Source organism: Ictalurus furcatus, chromosome 5, assembly GCF_023375685.1.
Source record: "Ictalurus furcatus strain D&B chromosome 5, Billie_1.0, whole genome shotgun sequence".
Lineage (NCBI taxonomy): Eukaryota > Metazoa > Chordata > Actinopteri > Siluriformes > Ictaluridae > Ictalurus > Ictalurus furcatus.
The window spans coordinates 1,904,343-1,915,507 of NC_071259.1; the positions used below are offsets into that span (position 1 = coordinate 1,904,343).

Consider the following 11,165-nt stretch of genomic DNA (forward strand, 5'->3'; position numbering starts at 1 on the left):
CCAAAACGACATCGACATCCTTCATACTGCCTTCTGAAAGGGACAGATATTTTTTTTTCTCGGAAACATACGTGTTAAATATCACCACGTATCGCAAAACTGATTATCGGCACATGCCTAAATACCATCGTTATCCGATTCCGGTACTCACGAAAGTCATCGGGTCTCGGCATCAGATCTCTTCCTGAATTAAACGCGTGATAAAGAAAACTGGATTTCAGTCCCAGTATTCAGCACATGTACCTGTAAAACTTTTGACACTGTGCATTAAGAAAGAAATCTGTTTACTGAGGACACCGAGCTTCTCCATGAACAGATTACCGTACTGCATGTAAACACACCGGATTGCCAGGAATTTGAAACGTCTTATCGTTTTACGTTTCAGATTTTCCGAACACGGAAATGGGAAATAAGCAAAGCAAAAAAAAAAAAGATCTAAAACAGGGTACCTTTGTCATAGAAGGATTAAATGGGACATGCACGGATACTCCTGAGTCCTGTCCTGGGTTCTCTAATACAGACGTACTGCTTTATTATTTATTTTTAAAAACATTCGATAAACAAAATCTCGCTTAATAAAGAAGAGGAACCGTCGTGTTGTTAATACTGTAACGGGTTATGAAGCGTACCGGGCCCCTGAGTGTAAACTGTTAAGAACAAAATAAAAATAAAACACACACACACACACACACACACACACACACGTGCGATATGTACAGAAAACGCCCCGGAGACGGTGCGTAGGTGAGCGAAGTCTTTCGCCTGCATCTCCGGTGTTCAGCGACAGAAGACACTGAGAAACAATATGTCACCAAAGCAACGGTCAGAAAAGTCCCGGGTTTGTGGTCGTCCCGAGCGTTTTCCGGGCTGCGCGTATTTCCGGGCGCGGCTCTGAGATAACGGCGCACAGCTGGCGTGCGGTGGTGTTCTCGCGTCTTTCTGCTTCCTCTCTCCCAAAGCGTCGGTGTCGATCCATATCTCTCTCTCTCTCTCACACTCACTCACTCGCTCGCTCGCTCGCTCATACTCCTCGTGTTTAAAAAAGTTAAAACAGGTTCCTCTGTGCGTTCGCTCGCTGTGCCGTGTCTGTGCGGACGTACGCGCTCCTCTCACATGGCGTACTTTTGCGTCCATTCTCTCGCTAGTCTGTTGTACCTGGAGGAAGGAAAACAGGAAGAGAAATATATAAATATATATAAAATCTCTCAAAATCACTTGCTGTGAAAGGAAAATAATCAGCCGTGATGACGCGGAGTTACTGTTGCCGCCCGGAAGTTGATTATTTTCCAATAACAGCACGTCCGTCGATTATTATTATTAATATTGTTAGTGGAGCGTCCGCCGTACAAGTCCCGGCGAACGAGCTGTTACTACGGTAACGATAACGTATTAGAACGAGCGCGCCGATATGAAGCTGTGATGCGCTTCGCAGCCGGAAGCGTTCTGGATATACAGTCCAGTTCATAAGTTTGCATACGCCTTGCAGAATCTGCAAAAATGTTATTAATGTTTATTTTTTAAAAAAATAAATAAATAAGTAAATAAAAAAAAAAATTAAAAAGTTTTAAAATTTTCTCATCCATCTGAAGGCAACCGAGGGACTCGTACACAACTGTTACAAAAGACATAAACATTCGCTGATGCTCAAGAACGCAATACAATACACTAAGAGCAGGGGGGTGTAAACTTTTGAACAGGATGATCGGTGGAAATTGCTATTACTTCGTCTTCTGGGAAACCTGTAAATATCTTATGTAGCTTTGGAAGGGCGGTACTAAATGAAAAAAAAAAAAGAGACATTTAAACAAAATAACAATTTACACAGATCATCCTGTTCAAAAGTTTACACCCCCCGGGCTCTTAATATAACGTGTTCTTTCGTGATCCCTCTTTTTTTTTTTTTTTTTGTTAAATAATTAACATTCTGATTAACGTTAAGATTCTGCAAGGTGTACGTAAACTTACGAGCACAACCGTATGTATGCACTGTATGTACATATCGACTCCGTGCGTCTTACGTAACGTATTTAAAGGCATTCAGCACACACAGCACTGTGGAGTAAACGTGGGACATGTTGTCCACGTCTCACTCACTTTTCTCTGTCGGCTTTGTACGTGTGCGCGATCTCGGGCACTAGAGGGTCATCAGGGTTCGGGTCACATAACAGGGAACAGATGGAGAGCAGGACTGCAAGGCAGGAACAACGTTAACATCATGGCACTTATATAAGCTCAAACTCCGGTCCGAAAAAAATGATATTTTGGAATCAGTGGTTTATAGGGTTTTAACGAAGGGTGCCGATAGCCGTGGAGCAAACGCTTACCTTTCGATACGGTGAGTGCAGGAGACCACTGCGAGCGCAGGATGTCGAGGCAGATGCTGCCGTTACTGTTGATGTTGGGATGGTAGATTTTCGTCGTGAACGCGACCTGAGAAGGAAACGCAGGCGAAAACTCAGCGCGCGATGGACGCCGTTCAAGAGCTCGTTTAGTTCCGTCGTAACGAGCGGTTCAGACCACACCGGCTGAGATATTACACCACTAACCTTGGGAGGTTTAAAGGGGTAGTCTGTAGGGAAGTGGATGGTGAGGAAGAAGACGCCGCCTTGGTAAGGACTGTCATTCTGAGACAACAAAAAATACATGAAATCTACCAGCACAGGTTTAAATACTGTGATGTCAGTCACTGCAGTAACAAAAACACAACACTGTTCCAGTGAAGGAGGCGTGGCCTGTGTGGGTCAGGCACAGTGAAGGAGGCGTGGCCTCTGTCTGTCAGTCATATTAAAGGAGGTGTGGCCTCTGTATCTGTTAGTCACATTAATGGAGGCGTGGCCTGTTTATTTTAGTCACAATAAAGGAGGTGTGGCCTATGTATTTTAGTCACAGCGAAGGAGGTGTCGCCTCTGTGTCTGTTAGTCAGAGTGAAGGAGGTGTGGCCTGTGTGTCTGTCAGTCAGAGTGAAGGAGGTGTGGCCTGTGTGTCTGTCAGTCAGAGTGAAGGAGGTGTGGCCTGTGTGTCTGTTAGTCAGAGTGAAGGAGGTGTGGCCTGTGTGTCTGTTAGTCAGAGTGAAGGAGGTGTGGCCTGTGTGTCTGTTAGTCAGAATGAAGGTGGTGTGGCCTGTGTGTCTGTTAGTCAGAGTGAAGGAGGTGTGGCCTGTGTGTCTTATTCAGAGTGAAGGAGGTGTGGCCTGTGTGTCTGTTAGTCAGAGTGAAGGAGGTGTGGCCTGTGTGTCTGTTAGTCAGAGTGAAGGAGGTGTGGCCTGTGTGTCTGTCAGTCAGAGTGAAGGAGGTGTGGCCTGTGTGTCTGTTAGTCAGAGTGAAGGAGGTGTGGCCTGTGTGTCTGTTAGTCAGAGTGAAGGAGGTGTGGCCTGTGTGTCTGTTAGTCACAGTGAAGGAGGTGTGGCCTGTTTGTCTGTTAGTCACAGTGAAGGAGGTGTGGCCTGTGTGCCTTTTAGTCACAGTGAAGGAGGTGTGGCCTGTGTGTCTGTTAGTCAGAGTGAAGGAGGTGTGGCCTGTGTGTCTGTTAGTCACAGTGAAGGAGGTGTGGCCTGTGTGTCTGTTAGTCACAGTGAAGGAGGCGTGGCCTCTGTACACATCCACTTCAGTAATAGAATATTAGGTCTGTTCTTGTATTAGACCAATAAACCACTACAAAAAGGAGGTTTAATTATAAAATAATGTTTATGTGCATTTTGGCATACGTCAAAATATAAAAATATAAAATGTAAATTTAGTCAAAAATTGAGAAAAGCCATGAAAAGAAAAATACGAACTCACCGGCCCCATTATCGTAGCCTGCCAGTGAAACACTGAAAACAACAGAAAACACCAATTACAACTTCTACACACTTTACATCCGTCGCGTTTAATAAGACTGCATGCTTCACATCTGAATGAAGTCATTCATATAAAGACGGATTGATGAATTGACTGCTCACAGTCTTCTCCCACTGGTCCGGCTGAACACTGGGCTGGAGGATCCCTCTGTAGATCCGTCAGCTCCTGTGGACAAAAATCACAGCGTCTCAATCAGCGCGTTCGGGCGTGACCAGAACCTTCAAGAACGGGAGCTCGGATTACTCTACACGTTTCAGCCAACGACTCCTCTGTGCCAAAAATCGGGAGTAAATTTAGAAACCGAAAGAGCGCGAGTGGGTGAGTGTGCGCCGCTAAAAATAAACCCCATGAACAAAATCACCTTCAGCAGTTATACACGCTAATTTAATACGACCACAACTCCAGCGCCGGAGAAAATGTAATCCCGCGAAATGTGCCACAAGAAAAATAAATAAACACCATGTTCAGAGAACCGGTTTATAAAGTTCTCAAAGCACTGCCTGTTTACGGAACACAAGTTCCATGCTGTTTCTAAATAAAATTATTGCGCAAACGAGTTCTAAATATACCTCTAACAAACAACCTCCAAATAACTTTTCCACTTATTCCTCAAGCCATGAATCAGCTGGAAGATTGTTGGCACCCGTGGTAAAGACGGGTTTATAGAGGTGGGGGGGCTTTGTGGTTAATTAGCTCAATCTCACACTCACATGAATAATATGAACACGTGACCTTTAGCTGCAGTACAGCGCATTTATTCTAAGAAAAAACTACAACTCATCGTAACGGATGAGACACAACTATTGGCACCCCATCTCGTCTTCATACACCTGTGAAACAGGAAGTCACGAGTGACCACGTAAGAGTCCCTGAACACACAGGTGAACGGGAACGAGCTGGAATATGAACGGGGACGTGCTTCAGTTACATCGTGCTCATATGAACTTCTAGGGGTGCCATTGATTGGATGGATGGATAGATCAGACAGACAGAAAGGCAGATAGACAGGTCGCTAGAGAGAAGGACAGAAAGACAAAAAGACAGAAATACAGAGAGATAGGCAGACAGACAGCTAGATATATACAGACAGACAGACAGACGAGACACGAACATAGATAGTGAGTAACGCTGAATGATAGCAAACAGAGAGATGGACAGATTGAGAGAGAGAGAGAGAGATTGACAGACATCGAGAAAGGCAGATAGACAGGAAGATACAGAGAATGACAAAGACAAAAAGAGAGAAATATGGAGGGATAGACAGACAGACAGATAGATATACATAGACAGACAGGTAGACAGGCAAGAGAGGTAAATAGATAGACAGACAGATAGACAGATAGACAGATAGAGAGTAAGGTTAACAGTCAGTCAAATAGAGAGAGAGAGCTAAATTGTCAGATCGATAGACAGATAAATGGATATATAGATGGATAGATAGATAGATAGATACAGTGCCCTCCACTAATATTGGCACCCTTGGTAAATCTGAGCAAAGAAGGCTGTGAAAAATCGTCTCTATTGTTTAACCTTTTGATTAAAAAATTCACAAACATACTCTGCTCTCATGGATATCAAACAATTGCAAACAACATGGGTTTATCCAAAAAAAAAAAAAAAAGGTCTTTGTTAAATAGAGGTGTGCAACAATTATTGGCACCTTTTTAGTCAATACTTTGTGCTAGCTCCCTTTGCCAAGATAACAGCTCTGAGTCTTCTCCTATAACGCCTGATGAGGTTGGAGAATACATGGCGAGGGATCTGAGAGCGTTCCTCCATACAGAATCTCTCCAGATCCTTCACATGTCGAGGTTCATGCTGGTGGACTCTCCTCTTCAGTTCACCCCACAGGGTTTCTATGGGGTTCAGGTCAGGGGACTGGGATGGTCATGGCAGGACCTTGACTTTGACCATAGAACCCGATCCCATTTGAAGTTCCAGTAGTGTCGGCAAATTGAAGACGCTCGAGTTTGTTTTTGGATGAGAGTAGAGGCTTTTTTCTTGAAACCCTTCCAAACAACTTGTGGTGATGTAGGTGACTTCGGATTGTAGTTTTGGACACTTTCTGACCCCAAGACGCATCTAACATCTGCAATTCTCCAGCTGGAGATTTTTTTATCCACTCGAACCGTCCTCTTCACAGTGTGTTGAGACGATATAGACACACGTCCAATTCCAGGTCGATTCATAACATTTCCAGTTGACTGGAACTTCTTAATTATTGCCCTGATGGTGGAAATGGACATTTTCAATGCTTGTGCTATTTTCTTATAGACACGCCCCATTGTGTGATGGTCAACAACCTTTTACCGCACATCACAGCTATATTCCTCGTTCTTACCCATTGTTATGAATGACTAAGGGAATTTGGCCTGTGTGTTACCTCATATTTATACCCCTGTGAAACAGGAAGTCATGGTACAACAATTTCCTGTTCCTAGTCACCCAGGTGTACTAAAAAAAAAAAAGTAAAATATCAATGGGAATATACTTCAAATATATTTTTCTAATACGAGTTCACAGGGGTGCCAATAATTGTTGCACACCTATATTTAACAAGGATTTAATGACTTTTTTTTGTTGATAAACCTGTGTTGTGTTTGCAATCATCTGATATCCATGAGAGCTGCGTGTTTTTTGATTTTTTTTAAACAAAAGATCAATAAGAAAAATAAGACAGACAGACAAATAGATAGACAGAGAGAGAGAGGTCAACAAACAGACAGAGACAGACAGATAGATAGATAGACAGAGAGAGAGAGGTCAACAAACAGACAGAGACAGACAGATAGATAGATAGATAGACAGATAGATAGATAGATAGACAGACAGATAGAAAGACAGATAGACAGACAGATAGAAAGACAGAGAGTGAGAAAGATCAGCGATAGATAGACAGACAGATAGAAAGACAGATAGACAGACAGATAGATAGAAAGACAGATAGACAGACAGATAGATAGAAAGACAGATAGACAGACAGATAGATAGACAGAGAGTGAGAAAGATCAGCGATAGATAGATAGATAGATAGACAGACAGATAGAGAGACAGACAGTCAGATAGAAAGACAGATAGACAGAAAGATAGACAGACAGAGAGCGAGAAAGATCAGCGATAGATAGAAAGACAGATAGACAGAAAGATAGACAGACAGAGAGCGAGAAAGATCAGCGATAGATAGAAAGACAGATAGTCAGAGAGGAAAAAGCCTTCAAATGAAAAGAATTTTAAAAATGTTCACGATTCATTTGAAATATTTCTTAAAGTATTAAATTTCTCACTAAATGACTTTAAAATATTCGAAATCCATCGAGTTATTTAACTCCTCAACCTCTGTTATGACAATACGGGTTTCTGCGACGTCCCTGCTATCCCTGGATATTATACAACATAAATAATAACAATGATGTGCACCATATTATACATTTATATAAACAAATAGCAAATATATTTCAGCTTAACCCCGGGTACAAATAAGCAGCTGCACATGTGAAAAACGTCGCCAGTTGCTCGTATTTTTGAATGTTTCACTGAAAGATTTTGATAATCCCTACAAAAACGACTCCTAAACGACTCCTAAACGACTCGTATGAAACCGTTTACAGGGTTTGTTTTTGATTGTTTCCTGTAACAAGGCAGTGTTGTTGAGAAGTCGCGGTAGCGCTAGTATGTAGGCCAAATTTATCACAATACTGCTACGACAGAATAGAAACACATTTATATAGGACATTATACATGATTTAAAATGTCATAATAAAGATAGTATATCGTATTAATAGAAGACACTGGGCAGATTTTCAGCTTAATGAGATCTGATACACTTTGTGCTGTAGAGCTTCATATTCATGTGTGTTTACTGACTTGAAATCAGAAGTGTGTTAAATAAGATGTGAATGTTAGGGATTTGTGTGATTGAGGTGTGAGGTGATGTGGACAGTGTGGTGAATCTGTTAAAAATACCCTCGCTGTCCCACTGGCCCTATTTGTACAGCCTTATATGGCCGTGTCGACGTTGAGCGCAGGAGCTCAGTGCGCATGCGCACACCCCACTCACTCCCATTCACTAGCACCGACTACAGCAAAGGATTTTTATTATTATTATTATTATTATTAATAATAATAATAATTTTTTTTTTACAATTTTTTTCTCTCGTTTCTTTTAAACGGATTAAACCGACAGGTAACTGAATCATCTGTAAAAGTGTATAAAAGCAATCAGAATCGTGTGGTGTGTGTGTAAAAAAAACAACAAAAAAACAAAAACAACCCGATAAATATTCCCGTCACTCGGTAACCTATGGACAATAACACATCGATTATGATGATGAAAACGACCCTGATGTACATTATGGATGACTTCACATATTTTTTCATATAAATCACACTGAGAGAATATAATCAGCATTGGGGGTGGGGGGAAATATGTGTGTTCCGTATGCATTCATGACAAAACATTTTGTATTTGTATACACTGAAAACAAATAATAAATGTGGGAAAAAATTGTATTTTTTTAAAATTATATATATAATATTTTAAACATTTTGTGGGGGAAAATCCAGACTAAAAACTTCACAATGCCGGCCATGAGCATCAGCTACTCACCTTCTGGATCCTTTTCAACGCCATTTGCCTGGGTTTTTTTTATTATTATTAATGTTAGCTAGCTGGATAACACTCGGTTTCTCCGCCGCAGTTCGGTTTATTAAAGCGTTATTATGCTTCCCCTGGCTGTACAAACACCTCTACGAGAGCACAGGTCGTAACATTTACGCAGTTTCACAATATCGACAGAGAACGATTTGGGTAATTCTTAACCCCCTTCTCAAACACTCACTGACAGCTTTGCCTAGCGAGCAATGAGCTGCTCTCGCGTTACTACGCGACAACAAGGCCCTCCGGGATTCCGTTCGCGAGATTTCAGACTCATGGGAAATGTAGTTCTCTGACTCCACAAACCCGGAAGTGTTTGAATGAAGAATCAGTTTGACCAAAAAAAAACAAAACGGGGGGAAAAGTTTCTGTTTCGTTGATTTGTTTGATTGATTTCACTCGTGTAACTGAATATTATTATTATTATTATTATTATTATTGTTATTATTATTATTATTATAAGTTTGTTGTTTAGTTTAATGCGAATTTAGTCATCGTGTAGCCAGAAACATGATCTTTTGAAGCTAGTCGATCTACTCCACTAGATGGCGCCGTCGTGTTTCTTTTAAAGGGCAAAACATGGCCGCGGTCCCAAACCGCAAACACACTGCTTGCCGTTGTTACCACAGGGAGAGGACACAGTTTGCACAATTTTGACATACTGTTTAGCTCCTGGAGACAGAGCGTGAACCTCAGACAGCTCCCTACTGGACATTCAGTGCACTACATTAAGGGGCCATTATTTCATAGCCTAAGTATTGCACTTGAATAACAAGTAAATAAATAAAAAATAAAAGAGAGAGAAATTTCAGATTTGGGCAAATGAGCCGCAGAGCTTGGTCTGAAAAAAGAGAAATAATATTTTGAAAATGCAAAGAAAGCTTAAAAAAACGAATAAAGTAAAAAAAAATTTAATAACTATAAATTCTTTAAAAATGTTTTAGAAGAGTTGACGCTTCTAGACAAAGTTGTTGTTGTTGTTCCTCTTATTATTATTATTATTATTATTATTATTATTATTATTATTATAAAACAGGTAAGAATGACTGAGCTCTGGTAGAGGATTATGTACCTGAACTTGAAATGGTTAAGAAGAAGAAGAAGAAGAAGAAAAAGAAGAGGCAGTAAAATCTGTTATTGTTACTATTAATGCTTTTGACTAATATATTATATTGAAAAGTGTTTTTATTTAATTATTTATTTATTATCCCATATTTGTACTACTACTAGCACTACTACTGCTCATAATAATAATAACAATAATAATAATAATAATAATAATAGGAAGAAGAAGACTTTGAAAGAGATCAAGTCAAATAAAAAAATAAATAAAAAGCTCAAATATAAAAAAGGACAATTAGGTCGATGACTTTACGACGCAGACTTGTACAGAACTGAACGTATGTTTTTTTTTAAATACTTTTTTTTTTTTACTCATTTTTATATAATTGCAAGGACGATAATAATACGAAAGCGTATATTCAAATGAATAAAGAGAACAGCATAAAAATAAAAGAAAGAATCGATCAATAATACATGAAGGAAAACCATTCTTAGAATAGTTATAGCAAGTAAAACGTGCATGTCGCACGTGTTGTTTTGTTCTGTTTTGTTTTGTTTTTTAAGTAAAAAGTTTGTGAATGACCTCTAGAGTTGTTTCAACTGCTACAGCTGATGGAATGCCTGATGAAAAGTAAAGACAGAAATGACACAATATCTCCAGACTGTGTTACAAATCAGCGAAGCTGTTCTTTTCTGTACATGACCGCTACTGTTGGTGCTTGTGGGCGTGGCCTGTGCAGCGTTTTTTTTTTTTTTTTACAGTTCATAAATGTTAGTAATGTTAGTAGCTATGTACAGATTCTAATGCTAAATAGTTAAACGCAAGTTAAATAATTAGCGTTGTTGGAATATTAGCAAATCCAGCAAGCTGACTGTACTAGCTAGCTGCGTACGCTAACCGGAGGTACCGACGAGCTCTGCTGCGTCCTTCCAGGCTTAATTTTTCCTCATAATGTCTCTAATCAGAGGTTGTATATAACAGGATAAAGATTATACATGGTTCTAAGTTTGTTTGCGTTTAGGAAGTAGAGTTGCGAGTGGGGGAACTGAAGAAACGCTGCACCACGTGCACCACGGGATCGGTCAGAGGAATCGTTTCAGTCGATGGCTCGGATTTATCACTTTGCTGACTCGCGTAGGAGAAATTATGGGTTCGGACGCCGCTTGTTGCCGAAATCCAAGCTCCGAGTACAAGAAAGGAACGTTTCTGACACACGTTTATTACTCGCTCGCTTTAGAGGACAGCATTGTGCGTTTCGAAAACCCTCTCCATGCTTCCTTTCACTGATTTAAGAGGAGCAGGTTTTTGAGTGCTGAGGAACTTAAAGAGGCCTCTTGATCGATCCTGAGTGAACCCAACTTCAGGCGCTTCCATTCCCGTCTCTTCTCTGGTAACGACAGGAGGGGATCATTGTTTACCGCTTACCGAGAGCGGAGAGTTCGGGAGACACGCTGGCCTGAGGTGAAACAACATGCCTGTTATGTTAAAGGAAAAGAATGACTTCTCTTGTGTTTGCCTCGATATTGCACTATAAGGACCTCTGTTTTTTGTTTTTTTGTTTTTTTTTCAAAGGAACAATTGAATCTTCCACTCCGCTGCCATTCAGCTG

General features: G+C 40.7%; 2 protein-coding genes across 2 annotated transcripts; one reads left to right on the top strand and one right to left on the bottom strand.

Moving 5' to 3' along the window:
- Nucleotides 1-502: 502 nt before the first annotated feature.
- Nucleotides 503-8,804, bottom strand: ube2d4 (ubiquitin-conjugating enzyme E2D 4 (putative)). Its single transcript, XM_053624104.1, has 7 exons — nt 8,446-8,804; nt 3,941-4,004; nt 3,780-3,811; nt 2,547-2,624; nt 2,325-2,430; nt 2,095-2,188; nt 503-1,155 (listed from the first exon to the last, which is right to left on the bottom strand). The coding sequence occupies exons 1-7, from the start codon at nt 8,467-8,469 to the stop codon at nt 1,110-1,112; spliced, it is 444 nt and encodes a 147-aa protein (XP_053480079.1). The 5' UTR covers nt 8,470-8,804; the 3' UTR covers nt 503-1,109.
- Nucleotides 2,648-3,773, top strand: LOC128607351 (uro-adherence factor A-like). The gene is made up of 2 exons (XM_053624102.1): nt 2,648-3,149; nt 3,184-3,773. Exons 1-2 carry the CDS (start codon nt 2,873-2,875, stop codon nt 3,636-3,638), a joined length of 732 nt encoding a protein of 243 aa, XP_053480077.1. The 5' UTR covers nt 2,648-2,872; the 3' UTR covers nt 3,639-3,773.
- Nucleotides 8,805-11,165: the final 2,361 nt, after the last annotated feature.

Bases quoted from the DNA above. Each gene is read 5' to 3' on its own strand.
- LOC128607351 (XM_053624102.1), top strand. From the start codon at position 2,873: ATGTATTTTAGTCACAGCGAAGGAGGTGTCGCCTCTGTGTCTGTTAGT. The intron at 3,150-3,183 runs GTGTGGCCTGTG...AGAGTGAAGGAG, and splicing joins TGTTAGTCAGAGTGAAGGAG to GTGTGGCCTGTGTGTCTGTT.
- ube2d4 (XM_053624104.1), bottom strand. From the start codon at position 8,469: ATGGCGTTGAAAAGGATCCAGAAG. The intron at 4,005-8,445 runs GTGAGTAGCTGA...TTTTGTCCACAG, and splicing joins CGTTGAAAAGGATCCAGAAG to GAGCTGACGGATCTACAGAG. The intron at 2,189-2,324 runs GTAAGCGTTTGC...CCTGCCTTGCAG, and splicing joins TGCACTCACCGTATCGAAAG to TCCTGCTCTCCATCTGTTCC.